Genomic DNA, 21,812 nt, shown 5'->3' with positions numbered 1-21,812 from the left:
TTTAGTACAAATTAATGCATGCTGGCTAACCTACTGGGAAGGCTCTCACCTTATCTAAGGTTTCTCTGAGCAAGGGGAAGCATTCTTTCAATATCCTGCTTAAAACAAAAGAATCCTGATGGGAAGAAGTAGAAAGCCTACCTTCCCCTGTAGACAAACTTCATGGGTTCCACTGCCAATGCAGTAGCTACAATGTCATCTGCATTGTGTCTCCTCCCGCTGACGACCATCAGACCATCCATTTTACCAACCACAAAAACAAGTCCTCCAGGGCCAATAAACCCAAGAAGTCCAGTTCTTATAAAAGGATATTCGCTTATGGGGGCACCTGAAGTAGTCATAGGGAACACCTATGAGAAAGATAGGAGAAGCGAGGGTGGGAAGGTTCAGCTGATTTAGATCCTTCTAGAAACAGATAGTAAAATTACTACACATGAAACATAAGCCTCTTCTATTTCGCTGTGGGAGCACTAGTGCTATTTTTGTACACCCATTGTATTGCACTAAGCAAAGGGTTGCTTCAGCATGTGTTGTTGACATTATTTATTTATTTTATTTATTTCAATTTATATACCGCCCTTTTTCCGAAGGACTCAGGGCGGTTTACAGGGCAAAATTAAAACAATACAATATAAAAATTAAAATAAAATTAAATCAATAGCCCCCAAATTTAAAATTAGAATTTCAAAACCTTAAAACCCCTCAGTCCAGGCCAGCTAACTCAAAAAGCCAGGTTTTTAGGTCCCGGCGAAACGAACGAAGGTCGGGGGCGATCCGGAGTTCCACCGGCAATTGATTCCATAGGGCAAGGGTGCCCACAGAGAAAGCCCTCCCCCTGGGGATCACCCGCCGGCATTCCCTGACCAGCGGGACCATGAGGAGGCCCTCCCTGTGGGAGCACACAGGACGATGGGAAGTTGATGCTGGCAGCAGGTGCTCCCTGAGATAATCTGGACCCATGCCATTTAGGGCTTTATGGGTCATCACCAGCACCTTGAATCTCACACGGAGGGCAACCGGAAGCCAATGCAGCTCGCGGAGAAGAGGTGTTACACGGGAGTATCGGGAGACTCCCATCACAACTCGCACGGCTGCATTCTGCACCAGCTGAAGCCTCTGAGTGGTCCTCAAGGGCAGCCCCATGTAGAGAGCATTGCAGTAGTCTATCCGGGAGGTCACGAGCGCATGAGTGACTGTGCGTAGGGCATCTCGGTCCAGATAGGGCCGCAACTGGCGCACCAGGAGAACCTGGGCAAAAGCCCCCCTGTCCACGGCTCCTATATGATGTTCCAAACTGAGCATAACATAATAGGTATGACATAACACAATATGTCCTGGACAACAATTTATAAATAACAATGCATGGGTTTATACCACACACTAAAGCATAATCAAACCATAAAAATGCTCAATGAGATTTGAAAACCCAGCCATGCACTACTATGTCCCTAAAATTATATAATTTAAATACTGCAGTGCTGTGCTTCTATCAGTTTTTATTGGTACAAAATAACATTTGCATGAAATCCCAAATTTCAGCCTGATATTTTGAGTGGTACTGCCATGCCTAATCCAGAAAGGGGGGATAAAATATGAGTAGAGACAGCAACAGCCAAAATGAAAATGTTCAATAAATTTTTTAGAAGCAACGGAAAAGTATAGAATGCAAGAATTTTGAAAGGGGCTAAGAAAATATAGACCCTGACTCAAATCTATTTGCTGTGTGTGCATTGTATAATTTGAATTCATACATGCAAAGTTGGTTTATAATTTCCTTTGCTTCCTACTCTTTTTTCAATTTCATTTATTTATTTTATTTTATTTATTTTATTTACATTTATATACCGCCCTTTCCCGAAGGACTCAGGGCGGTTTACAGGGCATTTAAAAAACAGTCAATACAAATGTTAAAACAAATTAAAAGATTAAATAGAACCCTGAGAAAATTAAAACCCAGTTAAAATTAAAATTAAAAATATTCTCAGCCTGGGCCAGAGAGCTCGAAGAGCCAGGTCTTCAGGTCCCGGCGGAAAGAATGGAGGGTGGGGGCAGTCCTAAGCTCCGCAGGCAGCTGGTTCCACAGGGCAGGCGCACCCACTGAGAAGGCCCTACCCCTGGGTGTTACCCGCCGGCAATCTTTAACCGGCGGCACCCTGAGGAGACCCTCCCTGTGGGAGCGCAGTGGACGAAGGGAACTTGATGCTGGCAGCAGGTGTTCCCTCAAATATCCCGGGCCCTCGCCATTTAGGGCTTTATAGGTCATCACCATTATAATATATGGGTGAATATACAAATACAATTTACACAAGTAAGTAAAACATTATTTTGAGGAAACCTTCAACTGGAAATCTTCTACCGGTCAGAATCAAAGAGAATTCTCCTATTGTATTCTAGAGCCTTCTAGAGCTGCAGAATGCCAACCCCCACATACCAAGTAACGGAGGAATTCTAGAGCAGAAGTCTAGATTGGGAATGACTGGATCCAACTTAATAGAAATGCACCTTCACAAATCGATCGTTGCTATGAATGTGAATCCAAAAGTCTTTTTTTTTATGAAGTTAACATTTATGTCCACCTCCAGCTTACCTCAAATGTATTTTTGGTCATTCCAGAGAGTCCATAGTAAGATGTACCTGTTGCAATAGCACATACACAGAGTTCACCAACTTCATCTGTTCGGCAGAGTTGAGGAACTCCATCTGGTTTTACGGCACACATTATGGCTATTGGGGAAAAAAGAATAGCATTTTTCCTATTGTTGCATAATAGACATAGACAATGCGACCAATTCAAAGGGTTGTTATTGTGGACAAAATAGGAGGGGGCAAGCAGTAGGTATGTATGCTGCCTTGACTGCCAAAAGAAAGGCAGGATAAATCTAACAATGCTGAATTCAATATATGACAGCGTATGTTGATTTAACAGTGTCTTGTGGTGGGTTGTTTTGTTTTTAAACCATCAATCATTCAAATGATCTAGATTCATAGGCACAAAGCACTAGAAACCTGGATAATTGATTGGGTATTTTTATCTCTTCAGTCACTGGGAGGAAAACTTTTATTTCATAAAAAATGGGCTTCTTGATCCCCCTCCCCCTTTTTTTCCCCTAAACCTTTTTTCTCTCTCTCTGTGGGAAATGCTTGGAAAACTTTTCCCTCAGGCCAGTCTGAGGGAAGGAAAAGGAAACACTTCACTTCTCCCAGTTTCTCAGCTGCTGCCTCTGTTCTCCTATTTGTTGACTTGACTTCGCATACTTCGAAACTGCTGGGTTGGCAGGAACTGGGGCAAGAATGGGAGCTCACCCCATCACGTGGTACTTGAGTCTGACAAGCCCAGCATCTTAATCGCTAGGCCACTCCGCCCTATTAAAAACATCCAAATTAAATATATATAGGAGCAAGGTACTTAGCTCGTTAGTAATACAGCCAGGAAATGGGGTCCTTGGCATATTCAGCACTTTAGGCTCAGGAACATAGCCAGGTTTTTAGGGTCTTATGAAAGGCTAACAAGGTTGGGCCATTCTAATCTCCAAAGGGAGGATGTTTCATACAACAGGAGTAGCTGCAGAAAAAGCTTTTCTTCTGGTCCCTACCAGCTGACATTCTTTGATGGAAACTGCATCATACCCATTCTATTTGAAACAGCTGGATGGATAGAATCTCTTTTAAAAAGCCATGTTATGCTTTATAGTACCTTGAATTGCCCCCTGGAAACATGGATAACCAGTGCAGCTCAAGCAGGAGTGGGGTTATGTGTGCCATTATATCTGGCACCATTTACTATCTATGCTACTGCATTCTACTACAGACTGAAGTTTCCTAATAGTCTACAAGGCAGCATATTATAGCAGTTTAACCTGGAGATTACAAGGGCATGAATTACTGTGACCAGGGCCTCCTAGTCCAGGTAGGGGTGCAACTGGAAGATCACCCGGAGGTGTGCCACGGCTGCCACCAGCTCTTTAAGCAGGAACTGCAAGTCCAGGAAGACCCCCCAGACTGTGCACAGAGTCTTGCAAAGGCATTCAGAACCAGAGATGGAAGAACCTTGTCTTCAGGGTTCTTCACAGCCACTCTGTCTTGCTAGGATTGAGTCAGAGACCGTTTCTGCCCATCCAGTCCCCAACAGCCCTCAGATACTGAGTTAGGACATCCATGGCACCCTGAAGAGATCTGGGATAGAGAATCATCAGTAAGCAGATGACTTTATATATCACCCCAAACTCGATGGACCACCTCACCTAGTAGCCTCATGTAAATGTTAAAAGGGAGAGAGAGAGAGGGGGGGAGAGAGAGGGAGAGAGAAAAAAACCAGAGCCCTGAGGGCACTCCACATAATATGGGTCATGAGTTAGATCTCTCTCTCGAGATTGGCTGGAACTGGCCTTGGAGTAAGGAGGAGAACCAGCATAATACAGTGCTGCCCACCCCCAGTTCCTGAAGCGGACCCAGAAGGATACCATGATCGATGGTATTAATGCCACTGAGGTCAAGAAGAACCAGGATTGGTGCATTACCTCCATCCCGCCAGAGATGTTGCAGAAATACGTTGCAGAGAAGATACAGAAGATAAAAAAGTTAATTCCCCCAGGAAAATTAATATTAAGGAATTAAATAAAATGATGAATGCAGTTCATGTCTGACAGCTAAACCTGTAAGAATAAGTAATTCTGGGGAAGAATAAACACATTCTTTAACCTTTCTTAAGAAGAGATGGCATAATCAAGAAAGAAATCTTACAGAATCACCCTTAATTCCAAACTCCTGGTTATTCTTCCACCCTGTTAAATATACCTTGTAATACTTCTCTTTCCAATCTCGGGCATAAAAAAGAAAGTGACCATATATGACTCCTGATGGATTGCTAACTACAGTTAACCCCAAACAACACAAGTTTAGACATGGGAAAGCCGCCAACATGACAGAGCTGGAAGGGAAACAGAACAGAATGCTTTTGTAACTGGCTTTTTTCCAATGGGAATGAGGCATAGAATCTCAATCCTACAAAATTATGTAATGAATCTATATGTGATTTATGAAAGTTATTTGCTGCAAAGAAAAAATCATACCTAGGGTAAAGCTTTAAAATGCACCTAGGAGGCAATTACATTTATGTACATGTTTAACGGAGGAAGAGTAATTTTAATTGACAAGGGTGGGATAAGCTAAACCATGAAATGTATTGAAAAACGAATGATAGCTTTGAGGAAATAATGCCTCTACGAATACAACTAACTATCTTTAAGGCAGTGCAACCTTGGCAAATTTAAGATGTTTGGATTTTAACTTTCGGAATTCCCCCATCCAGCATGCATTAAGAGAAAAACAATGCAGATATTATACATTTTTCTGAGTAAGCTACAGAAGCTTTACCTCCAGGCATCACCAAACCAACATCTTGCACTGTCAGAACAGAAAGTTTTTCTTCAGAATCCACTCTGATTACTCCGTAAGTAAGCCCGTGCATGGATAATACTCCCCTTCCAGGTGGCTGGTTGCTGTCATCTGTTGGCCTGGAAATGTATAGAAAATGTCAGTGATACCAGAATAGGAAGCAACTCTCATTTCACATATATTGTGCTTGAGAATAATGTCAAGCTTGAATGGCTTCTATAGAAATCATTGTCTTCGTTCACTTCATCACATCTTACAGGAAGGGCATGTCTGGCTCCCTTCCATTAAATAACATTTTGTTGGATCCCAGAATTGTGCCTTTTGTATAGCACATGTCCCACATTCAGATAGCCCCAATACTGTGAGCCTTTTGTTGTAAGATTTGGCATTCCCCCATGCCCTTGACCTCTGTGAGTTCTGATGGTTGATTAATTTTGTTTTTATGAGTTGCATTTGTGGCTTCAGGCATCATGGTGGTTGTTGACTTGTTATTAACCTCTATATACTGTCCAAAGTTATTTTTGGTATGGGCCATATAAATTGCTTAAGTAATAAAGCTGATGTGTCTGATGCCTCTACACAGAAATAGCCCTTCTCAAATATTTTGTAATGCATTTTTGTCATGTCCTACCATGACCCATAAGCTGGAGAGAAGCTAGGCATATGCAATCCAGCTTTAGATTTTACATATTGATGCACTCTATTTGAAAAAAAAAGAGACGCGGTGGCTCAGTGGGTTAGGACGCTGAGCTTGTCGATCAGAAGGTCGGCAATTTGGCGGGTCGAATCCTGAGTGCCATGTAACAGTGAGCGCCTGTTACTCGTCCCAGCTTCTGCCAACCTAGCAGTTCGAAAGCACGTAAAAAAGTAGAAAAATAGGGACCACTATGGTGGGAAGGTAACAGTGTTCCGTGTGCCTTTGGTGTCTAGTCATGCCGGCCATATGACCACGGAGACATCCTCAGACAAATGCTGGCTCTTCGGCTTTGAAACAGAGATGAGCACCAGCCCCTAGAGTCGGAAATGACTAGCACACATGTGCGGGGGAACCTTTACCTTTACCTTTATTTGAAAAAAAGCTAGCAGGTATAATGTAGTAAGAAGTTGAACAATAAAAGTGGGTGCTTAGATACATACAATCCCCTTTTGAAAAGCCTTGATAGAGGCCTCCAAAGTTGCTATTAGATTAGAATTTGAGAAGTGCTCCTAATTAAAAGTTGAATAAGAGAATATTGTAGGGAATAGACATTGTTTAGTTAAGTATTAAATATGCTCTTGTTCACTATTGTTGTATTACCCTTAACATACCACTTAAATCCTATATTGCTGGCTTTTGAAGGAGGTGTTGGCTGTGCAAACAGGCTTTGAGCCAGGGTTTTAATCTGTTCTTTGAATCACTCGTTTCCAATCATAAGAGATGAACACAGCCCAGTCCTGAAATGATTTCTTCTATTTACTTGTGTAAAACTCAAGTTCAAAAACACAAAGGAAAGAAATTTTGGGTTTTATATAAACACTGATGTTAGTATGTCTTTGGAAAGTTGTCATAAGAAAATTTAGCTGTATGGTTAATCTTAAATTACAACAGTGGTTTGCAGTGATACTTGAAAAACTTGATAAACTAAAAAAATTAGAGAATGATAGGCTCCATAAATTTTGATTAAAAGGTTCTAAAAAGCCTTTCACTGCTCCTCCAATATGATCCCAGTAAAAGGATCAGATATGCTAGCTATGGATTGAATTGAATGTACATTAGGGAGTAACAAATGAGAGGCAGGTAACTGGGTGACAATGATTAATGGCATTCCTATTATTCATCACAGTATTGATCAACCTTTAACCCTCCACAGGTATCTTGCTGCTTGTAAGATGATCGTGGAATGAGAACATCCCACCATGTTAGGGATGGAAGAGATTTACTGTACTCCAGTAACCTCTATGCCTAACAGTAATATAAGCAATGTACTAGGCATAAATGTAACCTTATCAAAGGAAGTAAATTTATGTTTAGCTTCCCCATGGGATACAGATGTTGGACTCATTACAGTAATATATTTTCTGTAGGAGTTGCCAAAGGTATTGCTATAAAAATATACTGAATGATGGAAAAGTCTAAGAACAGTGTTTCTCAAACTGGTTGTGGAATTCTGGAGGTTGAAGCCCACACTTATTCAAGTTGAGAAACTCTGCTCTGGATTGCCATTTAATATAGTTCCTTAAATACTTCAAAAAGACAAGCAGAATATTATTGGATAGTTAACTAACTGAAAGTTTAAAACTAATATAAAAAGAGTCTAGATTCATAATTCAGTGGGCTATGGCCTACAAACATCTTCAAGTTCAATTTCAGTCAAGGAGAAAAGGTCTGACCAAGGACTTCAATTTAAGCAATTATCTTTATTACAGTAATTAGTACAACATCTGGAAAAGGTTTCATATCACATCCTTAGTAGTTGGTCATTGCATACTGAAGTTACCTTGAATTGAATGACATGTATCAACAGCAAATAATCTAGAAATGGAGAATGTAATCTTGAATGTTATCTGTTCTTTCTCCAAGGGCTTGTATTTTTTTCTTATCTGTTTTTGCTTACAACACCTTTATGAGGTAGTTAAACTTAGAGATAGTTCAACTTGCCTACATACAACGGACAAATGTCTGAATTTGTTTCCCAAGGTTGCAGTTTTGGCACTAAATCACACTGTTCTATTCTTTTGACTATGTCTTTTGACAAAGGGAATATCACTATAGCATAACTTTATGCCTTTTCAGGTAGCTTTTATATATGAGACTTGTAGGTATTTTTCCATTGCTATTTATTAATATTATTATTGAAAACTTAATTACAATTAAAGAGCCAAAAATTGGGAGAATAGTCTCAATTATCTTAAGGGCTGGATACCATTAAGTGCAACAAAAATCTGTCCATGATCTTTTCAAACAAATCCAAGGATATTACACTGATACAATCTTGAAATAATGATTTCAACACTTTTAAAATGGAACACTTTAAATGTTATAGCCGGCATACAGAAAATTGACACAATAATCTAAACACAGTTGGTCAACTTTTTTTGCGAGGATTTCATTCCAAACACAGATAACAAAATCACGTATAACAAGACTTAAAAAGTTTTCCCTGTCCAGTTGTGTCTGACTCTAGAGGGTGGTGATCATCTCTTTCCTAGCTGAGACAGCCAAAGACTCTTCTGTGGTCATGTGGCTGGCATGAGACTATGCCGAGGTGCGTAGAATGCTATTATCTTTCCAAGTGCTATTATCTTTCAGCTTTCACGTTCTCGAACAATCATGTTGTAAGATCTGGAGCAAGAAAGAGAGCTCACCTTATATGGTGGTACTTGGGTCTCAAACTGCCAACCTCTCGGTTGACAAAGTCCAGTGTCTAGAAAAATGTTTTATGCAGGTGTAAAATGCCTATCTGCCATATAAAGTACACAAATGCTCCAAAAGTCCTTGAATCCCCAAACAACAGATATGTGAAATCTTTCACTTTACAGGCAATCCTGCTTAATGACCATTAGTTCTAGGGCCATTCAAAGTTACAATAATCTGAACAAATGTTTCCACTGACGAATAGGATTACAAATAAAGAGTGGGGGGGGGGTTATTTGTAAAAGAAAATGCAGGGACAATGCAAAGTTTCTGATCTCAAGATTAATGACCAATCTATTAAACATACATAATAATCCTTCCTCCTCCTATAGTTATTCCTAGATTGTTTGTTGCCTTCAGGATTTCACATTTATATTTGACTCTACAATACCTTCTAATAGCCACTGTGAGAGCCTCTGGTGAACTAGCACAAGGACAGATGACTTCTTGTCTTAAGCCTTTACTTTGGAATACATTAAGAAATGCATCGCATGAAGAAATAGACCCTAGAGTTAAAAAGTACACAAACAATAATATCATTCTATGTACAATAATCAATAGTTCCTCACAACAAAACAAATTCTAAATGGGAGGTTTCCAAAATAGAAATCTAGATGCCAACCAACCAATAAATTCACTGAGTGATTGTAAATAATTGACCTGTGGGTTGAAATATATAGCTGTGCCTAAAGAGAGTCTCTAATATACCAACTCTCATTTAAACCTTTTTTGTCCAGAAGAGAAGATTGAAACGAACTGAGCATACTTCTGCCCCCAAATGCAACTATAATAGTTCTTATGGTTAACTGAGTGTCTAATGTATAATCAAGTTCTTTATACAATGGAATGAAACTACATGCAGAAGCAAATATTACTCTGGAAATTACATTTCTATTGCAGGATATTCCATTTCATACAGAGCTTCAAGAATGGCTTCAAAAAAAAGTATTGGTATCCCGTCTGCTTCTAATAATTCAATTTCAATTTTTATTTTGTATCATTTTGTAAGGTCAAACATGTCACAGTACAAAATATACATATGATGTGCAACAACTTTCAAAAACTTTTGAAATCCTGGTTAATTTCAATTTTTATTTTGTATTTCAATTTTTATTTTGTATCATTTTGTAAGGTCAAAAATGTCACAGTACAAAATATACATATGATGTGCAACTACTTTCAAAAACTTGAAATCCTGGTTACCATATCTTTCCTGTACAATATACTGACTTTAAGTTTTGCAGCCATAGATAAATCCCTAAAACCCACAATATTTTATATGAAGTCATCAACATTATCAATTATCAGTAGAGGATCTGCCCAGAATTTTCTGTTGAAAATTCTAAGAGCAGCAGGAAAAAGTTCTTCTTAGTGTTGAAACTAAGATGTTTTGAACTATCTCCCTTGTTTCTTTATTACTTTTTGGCACCAAGTATTTTTTTTTTCAGAGACCACTGGAGATTTAATCAATTTCAACTTAATTTTCTAATTTGCTTTAGGATCATGATTTCAATCTACTGTAAAAAGTTATTTTAATATTTAAACGAGCTCTCTTGAGTCTGTTTGGGTTACTTAAATTTGTAAAAATACATGATCAAAATACAAAAAACAACTCAGGAAGAGAAACGGATTGCTACGTTGGACATGCATTCTTCACAATTGATAGAAGAACCAACAAATATAGTTTGTGTTTTGTATGCCCGTACTTGACCAAGGAAAGAACACCACTCCATCAATGCCTAATTTTAACTGATTTCATGAGAAAACCTCAAGTCTTTTCTATTTTCAAGGAGAAATCTGACTCAAGTTTTACATAACAGCTTGCCAAATTATATAGAACTAGGATACTTTAGTTTATAGTACTGTGAAATATTGGAATTGCTTTAGGATATTACTAAAAAAAATGAAACTTTGAAATGGACTTTGAAATATAATTTTTTGGTGGACTCTGGAATAGAAAACATATTTTTATACTCCCATTTAAAAGAGAAAGAATGGACAAGATATTTTAGGAACTGATACATTAAGATTACAGACATACATCCTTGTTTAGTGGCTTCATTGACGTTGATGTAGAATGTCCAATAGCAAAGCCATTTGGATTGTATTCTGTTCTATATTTAGGACTTACATGGATTAGCGCCATCAGCTACTATCAACATTCTAAGTGAAGAGAGGTTGATATCACGTTGATCTCTGTGTGCTACTAATGCCCAGTGCATGTCTCTGGATTTTACACAAGCTACTTTTGCTGAGATGTAAAGGAAAGAGAAAGAATGAGAAATGAATTAAGACGTAATTCCACTAAACTATGCAAAAAACAATCAGAAAGATATTTAAGATATAATTCTACTACTGTACTAAATGTCTCAAAATATATAAAGTATGACCAACTGGCAGACAAACTGGACTTCAATTTTGAGTTTCGGTCCTTACACTATTACAAGCCAATCTTTCACAGATTGGGTGTGTAAAAGGAGCAGGAGGAACGACTTCAATTTTGCCAGTTTAATATAATAAAGCCTACCTCCTGCTCCCTCAAAGTAGACTGATGTAGCCATCACCCTTACCTTTGTACTGGCACACCTTCTGTATCCATGAAAGTGGGTTCACTTTCATTAAAGAATATGGGATGCTTATCACATGCATCATGTTCATAACACTCTGAAATTAAAGCAAGGAAATAAGAGGTATCAGCATCAGTGAGGAAACAATTATCAGTTGGGGCTCCTGGCTAGTTGGTACAGCCATGTCTTCAAGGTCTTTTGGAAGGCTAAAAAGCAGGAGGAGCAGATCTAACTTCAGGGGCAAGATGGTAGCAGAAAAGGCTCTTCTGGATCCCACTGACGGAAATTCCTTGCCTGAAGTAGGCTATCGCGTGGCTCCTCTTCTGGCCCGGGTAGCACTGACTAATCCCATCGGGGTAAGCCAATTTCTCAGACAGCTTGGCCCCATACCATGAAGGGCTTTAAAGGTGATAATGCCAGTTATCACCTTGAATTAGACCACAGATGCAAACAGGGAGTCATTGCAATTTGCAGACAGTTTCCAGGCACTATGAAAGGGCAACAATATCACTTGGATCTCCAGGAGTGTTTGATGTAGAGCTGACTATTATCAGCATACTGATGGAAGCACCTGCCATAGTTGTGGCGAATGATCTCACCCAGGAGCTTCATGTGGATGTCAAAAAAGAGTGGAGGAAAATGCTGAGTCCTGTGGCACACCACAAACCTCTCATTCCCTATTAGCACTGATTAGGACTGGCCTTGGAGAAAGGAGTTAAACCTGCATGAGATTTGCTGATGCCCAGCCCCAAGTTCCACAAATTTTAAGCAAGCAAACCATGACCAGATGAGAACTTGTTAGAAAATAAGGAATTCTTATGTCATATCCAATTCTATATTTGGAAGAAGCACCAATTATTGTTTTCCAGGTTGACTTGGACAATCATGAGACTTGTGGTGCTATTCTTATCAAGTATATTTTCTCCATGTGGCGACAACTCCTGGCTGTTCAAGATGTAGTCTTAAGAATGCTGTAGTGAACCATTTTTCTGGCACAGGTATGGTGGGCTAATCCCATCAAGATGAGCCAGTTTCTCAGATAGCCTGGACTATACCGTGAAGGTCTTCAAGGGTGAATAACCACATCTTGAATCTGACCCAGAAGAAACAGAGTGCTGTTCCTTTCACTGATATTGTGTACTAGGTATTGGTTTTGCCAGGGTTCAGCTGAAGTTTTTTGCCCCCACAACCTCCAGGCACATTCCCTATTAACACTCATTAGGACTGGCCTTGGAGAAAGGAGTTGAACCCGTGCAAGGCCATGCCACCCAGCCCAAATTCAACAAATGGCCCAAAAAGATATCTTCGCTGATAGTATCAAAAGCCACTGAGAAGTCAAGGAGACCAACAATGGATGAACTATCCCCATCCTGCCCTTACCATAGATCACAGGTGTCAAACTTGTGATGTCATGTGACGTGTCATGACTTATCGCGACTTTTTTCTGATTGCCGGCAATGGGATGGGCGTGGTTTGGACGTGATGCATCCGGCCTGCCACAGATCATCCACAAGTGCAAGCAATGCTGTTTCTGTCCCATAAATGGGCCTGAAATCTGACTGGAAGGAATCTGTTTCATCCAGAATCCTCTAAAGTTCCCAAACATTCCAACTTCTATACCAGCTTCCCTAAAAAGGGGAATGTGAGAAACTGGATAGAAGCTGTCCAGACAGCTGGGATGGAGATTTTTTTTTTAAATGGAAGGGGGGAACCTAGGCCTCCTTAAAAGATCCCAGAAAGGACCCCTTTTGCAGGGAGGAATTTGTCATTTCTGAATCCATGGGGCTGTCACCATCCTGGAGGCTTTCAACAATCAGGAGGAAGAGGGAACTAATTCATTTCAATATAAGAAATATTTAATTTTCATATAAGGAATCTGCACTACATATTTTTATAAATGCATAAATGTCATAAATCTCACAGGAACTAGCCTAGCTCAAAATAATATCTGGGAGACATCCTGAAATATCAAATTTTATGCAAGCAAACTGTGACCAGATGAAAACATGTTATAAAATAAGGAATTCTTATATCACATCCAATTCTATATTTGGAAGGGGTACGAATTATTGTTTCCCAAGTTGACTTGGATAATCTTGAGACTTGGGCTATTTTGAATATTGTTATCAAGCATTTTTCCTCTATGTGGCAGCAATTCCTGGCTGGTCACAGATGTTGTCTTAAGAACGCTGTACTGAACATTTCTTCTGGCACAGGTATAGTGGACTAATCCCATCGAGGGGTGAACAGGTTTCTCAGATAGTCTGGACCATACCATGAAGGTCTTCAAGGATGATAACCACACCTTGAATCTGACCCAGAAGAAACACAGAGTGCTGTTACCTTCCACCAAAGTGGCACCTAGTTACACTCATTTATATGCTTTCGAAGTGCCAAGTTGGCACTTGAATTGGACTCCACAGGAAAACTGGTAGCCAATGCAGTTTGCAGGACAGTGATATTATATGAGACATCCAATGGATCCCAAGAAGTGCCCACACACCTGAATTCTTCACCAGCTGAGGCTTCCAGATACCCTTTGAGGATAGCCCCATGTAGAGCACACTGAAGTAGTCCAAGCGTTAGCTGACTAAGGTTTGAGTGATTGGGTGCAGAGACTCCCATCCAGGAAAGGGCAAAACTGCCACACAACATGAAGTTGTGAAAAAGTTCTTTTGGCCATGGCTGCACCTGCTCAGCAAGCAGGACAAAAAACAGATTGTGCACCAAGTTGGTGTGAGGTAGTGCAACCCCATGTGGAACTAAAGATGTTAAAGTCCTGGAGCTGGAAGCTCCATGCACCCAAAATTACTTGGTTTTACCAGGGTTCAGCTGAAGTATGTTGTCCCCTATCCAGACCCCAACAACCTCCAGACACTGAGAGGCCAGCAGTATCACTTTGATCATCAAGAGTGTTGATGTAAAGCTGATTGTCAGCATACTGATGTAGATTTTAGGAGTGGAGTGGAGTGGAGAATCCTGAGAACTTTGGCATGCCACAAAGCAACAGCTGTGGACTGAACCTCTCATTCCCTATTAACACTTATTGGGACTAGCCTTGGAGAAAAGAGTTGAACCTGCGCAAGACTGCCGCCCACCCCAAATTCAACAGGTAGCCCAAAAGGATACCATGGTTGATGGTATCGAAAGCCACTGAGAAGTCAAGGAGAACAAGGATGGATGCACACCATCATCCTGCCTTTGCCATAGATCATCCACAAGTACAACCAATGCTTTTTCAGTCCCATAACCAGAGCTGAAACCTGACTGGAAAGAATCCGTTTCATCCAGAATCCTCTAAAGTTCCCAAACATTCCATTTTCTACACCAGTTTCCCTAAAAAGGGAAGATGGGAGGGAATGGGATTCAAATAGAATTTTTAAGGGGCAGCAAACCAAGGCTTCCTTAAAACATCCTGGAAATGCTTCCTCCTGCAGAGAGGAATTTATCACTGGCCTTGGAGAAAGGAATCAAAACTAGCACAATTCTGTGCTTCCCAGTCCCAAATACCACAGCCAATCCAAAAGGATACCCTGGTTAATGGTATTGAAAGCCGCTGAGAAGTCAAGGAGAACAAGGATGGATGCATACCATCATCCTGCACTTGCCATAATCCCAAGTGCAACCAATGCTATTTCTGTCCCATAATTGGGCCTGAAACCTAACCGGAAGGAATCCATTTCATCTAGATTCCTCTAAAGTTCCCAAACATTCCATCTTCTATACCATTGACCCTAAAAAGGGAAGATGGGAGAGTGAGATTGAGTAGTTACAAATCCAGGAGAAACCACAGATTGAGCACCAGTGTGTCTGGGGTTAGTCCAACCCCACCCAGAATTAAAGATGTTAAAGTCCTGGAGCTGGACTTTAACCAAAGCCACTTGGTTTTACCATGGTTCAGCTAAAGTTCGTGCCCCATCAGGACCCCTATAACCTCCAGGCACTCTAAGAAGCCAGCTATATCACTTGGATCACCAGATGTATTGACGTAAAGCTGACTACAGGCATACTGATTGTACCTCATTCCATGGTGGTGGCAACTGGTAACTTCATGTAGATGTTCAGAAAAAATGGGAGAGTGTCCTGAGAGTCTATGGACTAAATCTCTCACTCCCTATTAACACTGATTAGGACTGGCCCTGGCGACACTGCCCAGCCCCAAATTCTGCAGCCGACTCAAAAGAATACCATGGTCAATGGTATCAAAAGCCACTGAGAAGGAAAGCAAGGATGGATGAATTATCCCCATCCTGCCCTTACCACAGATCATCCACAAGTGCGAGCAATGCTTTTTCTATTCCGTAACTGGAGCTGAAACCTGACTGAAAGGAACCTGTTTCATCCAGAATCCTCTAAAGTTTCCAAATATTCCACCTTCTATAGCATAGTCTCTAAAAAGGAAAGATGGGAGATTTGACAGATGCTGTCCAGACAAGTGGGACTGAGAGATTTTTTTTAAGGAGGGGACCCATACAGAGGAAGTTATGAACGATGGAGGGTTGAACAGAATTGTCCAGTTTTGCTTTACTCTTAACCTGAGCACTAGATGAAAAATAATATTATTGAAGTTTGATGGTGATATGTGTCACAGCTTCAGGTATTTTTTTGAGCCAATAATGTCCCTTTTTAAATGAGTTCACACATCTAAGACGTGGCTTGTTTTAATTAGTCAGAATGTCAAATTAGCTAGAGCAACCATCAGTCAAATTCCAGATAAGTACATTATAATTTAGTGTGATGTGTGAACCTAGCCTTGAACTTACTTAAGTTAGATAGGACTAAAGTTGACAAGTGAAATTGTGGGGATCCTAAAGGCAGCAGCATTCTCCAGACTAGCAGATGGGCTGGGCCAATTCCAATAATTAGTAGACAGAGGCTGTTCTTGTTTTAGGGTCAAAAGCTCCTCCATAAGACATTGACATTCATAGACTGAATGTCTACAGTTGCAGAGGTAAACTGCTTATCAGCTTTCTGAGATATTTATTATGGGAGAATAGTGGCTTCTAAAATCAGATATGAATATCTGCAAAATTCAGTTCTATCTACTAAGCTTCAAACTATCACTCTTCAGTATTGGAAAAGATGTGCATCTTGAGAAGATGCCAACTTGCATTTCTGATGGAAATGTAAACTATAACATCCCATTTTAAAGCAATTATTTAAAATAAAGTACACTTACTGTAAGGATGCCATGCCATAAACCCACATCTTTCTTGAAATCTAGGACATTCACAATTGTTTCAGCTGCAAGACCAAAAAAAAAAACCAAAAAAACACCCACGTTAGTTCCTGGATGCCAGGTACAGCCAAACAAAAACTCCATCTTACAATGTAGGTGATTCTTTTAAAAAAAATAAAAAAAATAATAATCGGAGAACAATTTGAAGTAAATTCTGACTCATAGCTTTTGACCTATCTGTTCCTTCATTTCTCTTTCCTTCATTGTCATTTGCATAATATGTCACAGTGACGTATTCTTCTGAAAATAGATGGAAAATGTTGAAAATAAGAGCAGGAAATTCATAATTTCCAAAATTAATGACTGTTCCACCTATAGAGAATTCTTCAAAATGTGTAGGTAATACAGATCTCAGAAGCTTGAGATGTTCATATTAATTAGAGATGAAAATTACAACTTGAAGTAGTTGTTCATCTTGGAAGATAAAATGAAGTTTATAAAAAATGCATCTCACTGATTTCTATCGTGTAAACTTTTGGAGGTCCTGATCTCGATTGAATATTTGAACCCAGCTCTTGTTTTTATTAATCCTGTTTGTGTTTTGCAGCATTTCAGGCATATCTAGCTTGAAGTGAGCTTAGTAATTGCACAAAAAGGGGCAAACTATCATAAAAAGAACCAGGATTTTCTGTTCCATTTTTCTGGGTTGATGAGAAGAATGGATTTTCTTTTGGGGTTTGAGGTAGAGTTTTAAACTATTTTAGACCTTGCACTACAATATCTCTTTGTTGTTCTCAACAAAGGTAATACAGATCTCAGAAGCTTGAGATGTTCATATTAATTAGAGATGAAAATTACAACTTGAAGTAGTTGTTCATCTTGGAAGATAAAATGAAGTTTATAAAAAATGCATCTCACTGATTTCTATCGTGTAAACTTTTGGAGGTCCTGATCTCGATTGAATATTTGAACCCAGCTCTTGTTTTTATTAATCCTGTTTGTGTTTTGCAGCATTTCAGGCATATCTAGCTTGAAGTGAGCTTAGTAATTGCACAAAAAGGGGCAAACTATCATAAAAAGAACCAGGATTTTCTGTTCCATTTTTCTGGGTTGATGAGAAGAATGGATTTTCTTTTGGGGTATGAGGTAGAGTTTTAAACTATTTTAGACCTTGCACTACAATATCTCTTTGTTGTTCTCAACAAAGGTAATACAGATCTCAGAAGCTTGAGATGTTCATATTAATTAGAGATGAAAATTACAACTTGAAGTAGTTGTTCATCTTGGAAGATAAAATGAAGTTTATAAAAAATGCATCTCACTGATTTCTATCGTGTAAACTTTTGGAGGTCCTGATCTCGATTGAATATTTGAACCCAGCTCTTGTTTTTATTAATCCTGTTTGTGTTTTGCAGCATTTCAGGCATATCTAGCTTGAAGTGAGCTTAGTAATTGCACAAAAAGGGGCAAACTATCATAAAAAGAACCAGGATTTTCTGTTCCATTTTTCTGGGTTGATGAGAAGAATGGATTTTCTTTTGGGGTTTGAGGTAGAGTTTTAAACTATTTTAGACCTTGCACTACAATATCTCTTTGTTGTTCTCAACAAAGGTAATACAGATCTCAGAAGCTTGAGATGTTCATATTAATTAGAGATGAAAATTACAACTTGAAGTAGTTGTTCATCTTGGAAGATAAAATGAAGTTTATAAAAAATGCATCTCACTGATTTCTATCGTGTAAACTTTTGGAGGTCCTGATCTCGATTGAATATTTGAACCCAGCTCTTGTTTTTATTAATCCTGTTTGTGTTTTGCAGCATTTCAGGCATATCTAGCTTGAAGTGAGCTTAGTAATTGCACAAAAAGGGGCAAACTATCATAAAAAGAACCAGGATTTTCTGTTCCATTTTTCTGGGTTGATGAGAAGAATGGATTTTCTTTTGGGGTATGAGGTAGAGTTTTAAACTATTTTAGACCTTGCACTACAATATCTCTTTGTTGTTCTCAACAAAGGTAATACAGATCTCAGAAGCTTGAGATGTTCATATTAATTAGAGATGAAAATTACAACTTGAAGTAGTTGTTCATCTTGGAAGATAAAATGAAGTTTATAAAAAATGCATCTCACTGATTTCTATCGTGTAAACTTTTGGAGGTCCTGATCTCGATTGAATATTTGAACCCAGCTCTTGTTTTTATTAATCCTGTTTGTGTTTTGCAGCATTTCAGGCATATCTAGCTTGAAGTGAGCTTAGTAATTGCACAAAAAGGGGCAAACTATCATAAAAAGAACCAGGATTTTCTGTTCCATTTTTCTGGGTTGATGAGAAGAATGGATTTTCTTTTGGGGTTTGAGGTAGAGTTTTAAACTATTTTAGACCTTGCACTACAATATCTCTTTGTTGTTCTCAACAAAGGTAATACAGATCTCAGAAGCTTGAGATGTTCATATTAATTAGAGATGAAAATTACAACTTGAAGTAGTTGTTCATCTTGGAAGATAAAATGAAGTTTATAAAAAATGCATCTCACTGATTTCTATCGTGTAAACTTTTGGAGGTCCTGATCTCGATTGAATATTTGAACCCAGCTCTTGTTTTTATTAATCCTGTTTGTGTTTTGCAGCATTTCAGGCATATCTAGCTTGAAGTGAGCTTAGTAATTGCACAAAAAGGGGCAAACTATCATAAAAAGAACCAGGATTTTCTGTTCCATTTTTCTGGGTTGATGAGAAGAATGGATTTTCTTTTGGGGTATGAGGTAGAGTTTTAAACTATTTTAGACCTTGCACTACAATATCTCTTTGTTGTTCTCAACAAAGGTAATACAGATCTCAGAAGCTTGAGATGTTCATATTAATTAGAGATGAAAATTACAACTTGAAGTAGTTGTTCATCTTGGAAGATAAAATGAAGTTTATAAAAAATGCATCTCACTGATTTCTATCGTGTAAACTTTTGGAGGTCCTGATCTCGATTGAATATTTGAACCCAGCTCTTGTTTTTATTAATCCTGTTTGTGTTTTGCAGCATTTCAGGCATATCTAGCTTGAAGTGAGCTTAGTAATTGCACAAAAAGGGGCAAACTATCATAAAAAGAACCAGGATTTTCTGTTCCATTTTTCTGGGTTGATGAGAAGAATGGATTTTCTTTTGGGGTTTGAGGTAGAGTTTTAAACTATTTTAGACCTTGCACTACAATATCTCTTTGTTGTTCTCAACAAAGGTAATACAGATCTCAGAAGCTTGAGATGTTCATATTAATTAGAGATGAAAATTACAACTTGAAGTAGTTGTTCATCTTGGAAGATAAAATGAAGTTTATAAAAAATGCATCTCACTGATTTCTATCGTGTAAACTTTTGGAGGTCCTGATCTCGATTGAATATTTGAACCCAGCTCTTGTTTTTATTAATCCTGTTTGTGTTTTGCAGCATTTCAGGCATATCTAGCTTGAAGTGAGCTTAGTAATTGCACAAAAAGGGGCAAACTATCATAAAAAGAACCAGGATTTTCTGTTCCATTTTTCTGGGTTGATGAGAAGAATGGATTTTCTTTTGGGGTATGAGGTAGAGTTTTAAACTATTTTAGACCTTGCACTACAATATCTCTTTGTTGTTCTCAACAAAGGTAATACAGATCTCAGAAGCTTGAGATGTTCATATTAATTAGAGATGAAAATTACAACTTGAAGTAGTTGTTCATCTTGGAAGATAAAATGAAGTTTATAAAAAATGCATCTCACTGATTTCTATCGTGTAAACTTTTGGAGGTCCTGATCTCGATTGAATATTTGAACCCAGCTCTTGTTTTTATTAATCCTGTTTGTGTTTTGCAGCATTTCAGGCATATCTAGCTTGAAGTGAGCTTAGTAATTGCACAAAAAGGGGCAAACTATCATAAAAAGAACCAGGATTTTCTGTTCCATTTTTCTGGGTTGATGAGAAGAATGGATTTTCTTTTGGGGTATGAGGTAGAGTTTTAAACTATTTTAGACCTTGCACTACAATATCTCTTTGTTGTTCTCACAACAAAGAGAATGCTCTAAATATTGCAAAAAACAACACACAAAACAAAAAACCCAGGGCAAATACAGTTTTGTCCAAAGACTCTATAGTTCTGGGAAGATTCAAAAATCAGTTTGGCTAAGAAATAAGTTGTGTTGCTTTCCAATTTTTGGGAGAGATAGCTTAGCTCCTGGCTATTGAATAATTGTCTTCATCCAATTATTTAAAACAAAACCCAGTAAAATCTTATCATGCTAAATCGTTTTCTGAAGCTAGTTTAGTCATTTTTAAAAAAGTGTTGAAATACCTTCTGTGTATCCACATGCCTGGGTGAGCGCTTGACAATGGGTCAGTAATGCAATCCTTGTCACTGTCACACCAAGAACACTTCCATCCTTACATGTTTTGTACTGTAGTAACAAAATTTTGTTCATCAGTGTCGGGGAATAACAAAACTGTTGTTAGGTCTCTGTCTCCTCTCCTTCAGTTTATTAAACTGTCTATTGAAAGGTGTCCGGCTTAATCCTCAAACCTCAAATACAAATAGTCCTTGAATTATGACCATAAGGGAGTCTGCTCTTACTTATGATGGTCATAACCTGCTATGGTTGTAAATTGTGCACCATAAAAAAATCTCTTACTGGGTATCTCAGTAAGTTTACTGATGTCTTCCATTCAGTACTAGGTCATCAACCAAAGTTGGTTTTTTATTCAATAACCAAGCTCCGATAGTTACACAGCCAGTTCTGTTTCTCTCCATTCATATCATCCTGCTAATTATCTATATATCCTTATCCTCTAGCTCTCTAAAGATCCAGTCTAAGCGGTTAGGGGGGGGAAAAAGGACTCAATTCTCATATCAATACTTAGTTTGCCTTAATGGTTGAACAATCCTATTGATGCCCCCTGATCACTACAGAAATCCGAATTAAAGTATCTCCATTTAGAAAGCTGCCTAGTTTTTGCTTGAAAAGGCAGCCTATTTCTTCCCTAGGAAATAGTTTCATTATCAAAGCTTATTACCATTAATAAGCTTTTCCTAACCAGTTCCAGATTCTGCATTATGGCCAACAGTGAATAATTTGCAGCTTACTTTTATGTGACACCCTTTAAATATTTCAAAAATCCTTTCCTCCTGCAGCCTCTATCTCTCAAATGAAATCTTCTTTGCTACCTATATTTTAACCTTATTTTGATTTTTTCAACTTGGATATCACCCTTGAAATGGAGTCTGACCAGCACAGAAACTGAACCTGAATTATGGCCTCTC

The 21,812-nt window shown here is 38.7% G+C and overlaps 1 protein-coding gene across 2 annotated transcripts in view; it reads right to left on the bottom strand.

The window, feature by feature from the left end:
• Positions 1–21,812, bottom strand: part of DIP2C (disco interacting protein 2 homolog C) — a 348,741-nt gene that overhangs the window by 39,003 nt on the left and 287,926 nt on the right. For both annotated transcript variants that reach the window (XM_083378215.1, XM_083378214.1), the window contains exons 14-21: positions 20,850–20,952; positions 16,535–16,599; positions 11,359–11,452; positions 10,920–11,039; positions 9,180–9,294; positions 5,374–5,513; positions 2,588–2,724; positions 142–350 (exon numbers count right to left, since the gene is read on the bottom strand). In XM_083378215.1, coding sequence (XP_083234341.1) covers positions 142–350; positions 2,588–2,724; positions 5,374–5,513; positions 9,180–9,294; positions 10,920–11,039; positions 11,359–11,452; positions 16,535–16,599; positions 20,850–20,952 — 983 coding nt within the window. The remainder of the gene's footprint in view (positions 1–141; positions 351–2,587; positions 2,725–5,373; positions 5,514–9,179; positions 9,295–10,919; positions 11,040–11,358; positions 11,453–16,534; positions 16,600–20,849; positions 20,953–21,812) is intronic.

This window comes from Vipera ursinii, assembly GCF_947247035.1.
Source record: "Vipera ursinii genome assembly, chromosome: Z".
NCBI classification, from domain to species: Eukaryota; Metazoa; Chordata; class Lepidosauria; order Squamata; family Viperidae; genus Vipera; species Vipera ursinii.
This window is presented reverse-complemented; position numbering and strand designations above follow the sequence as displayed.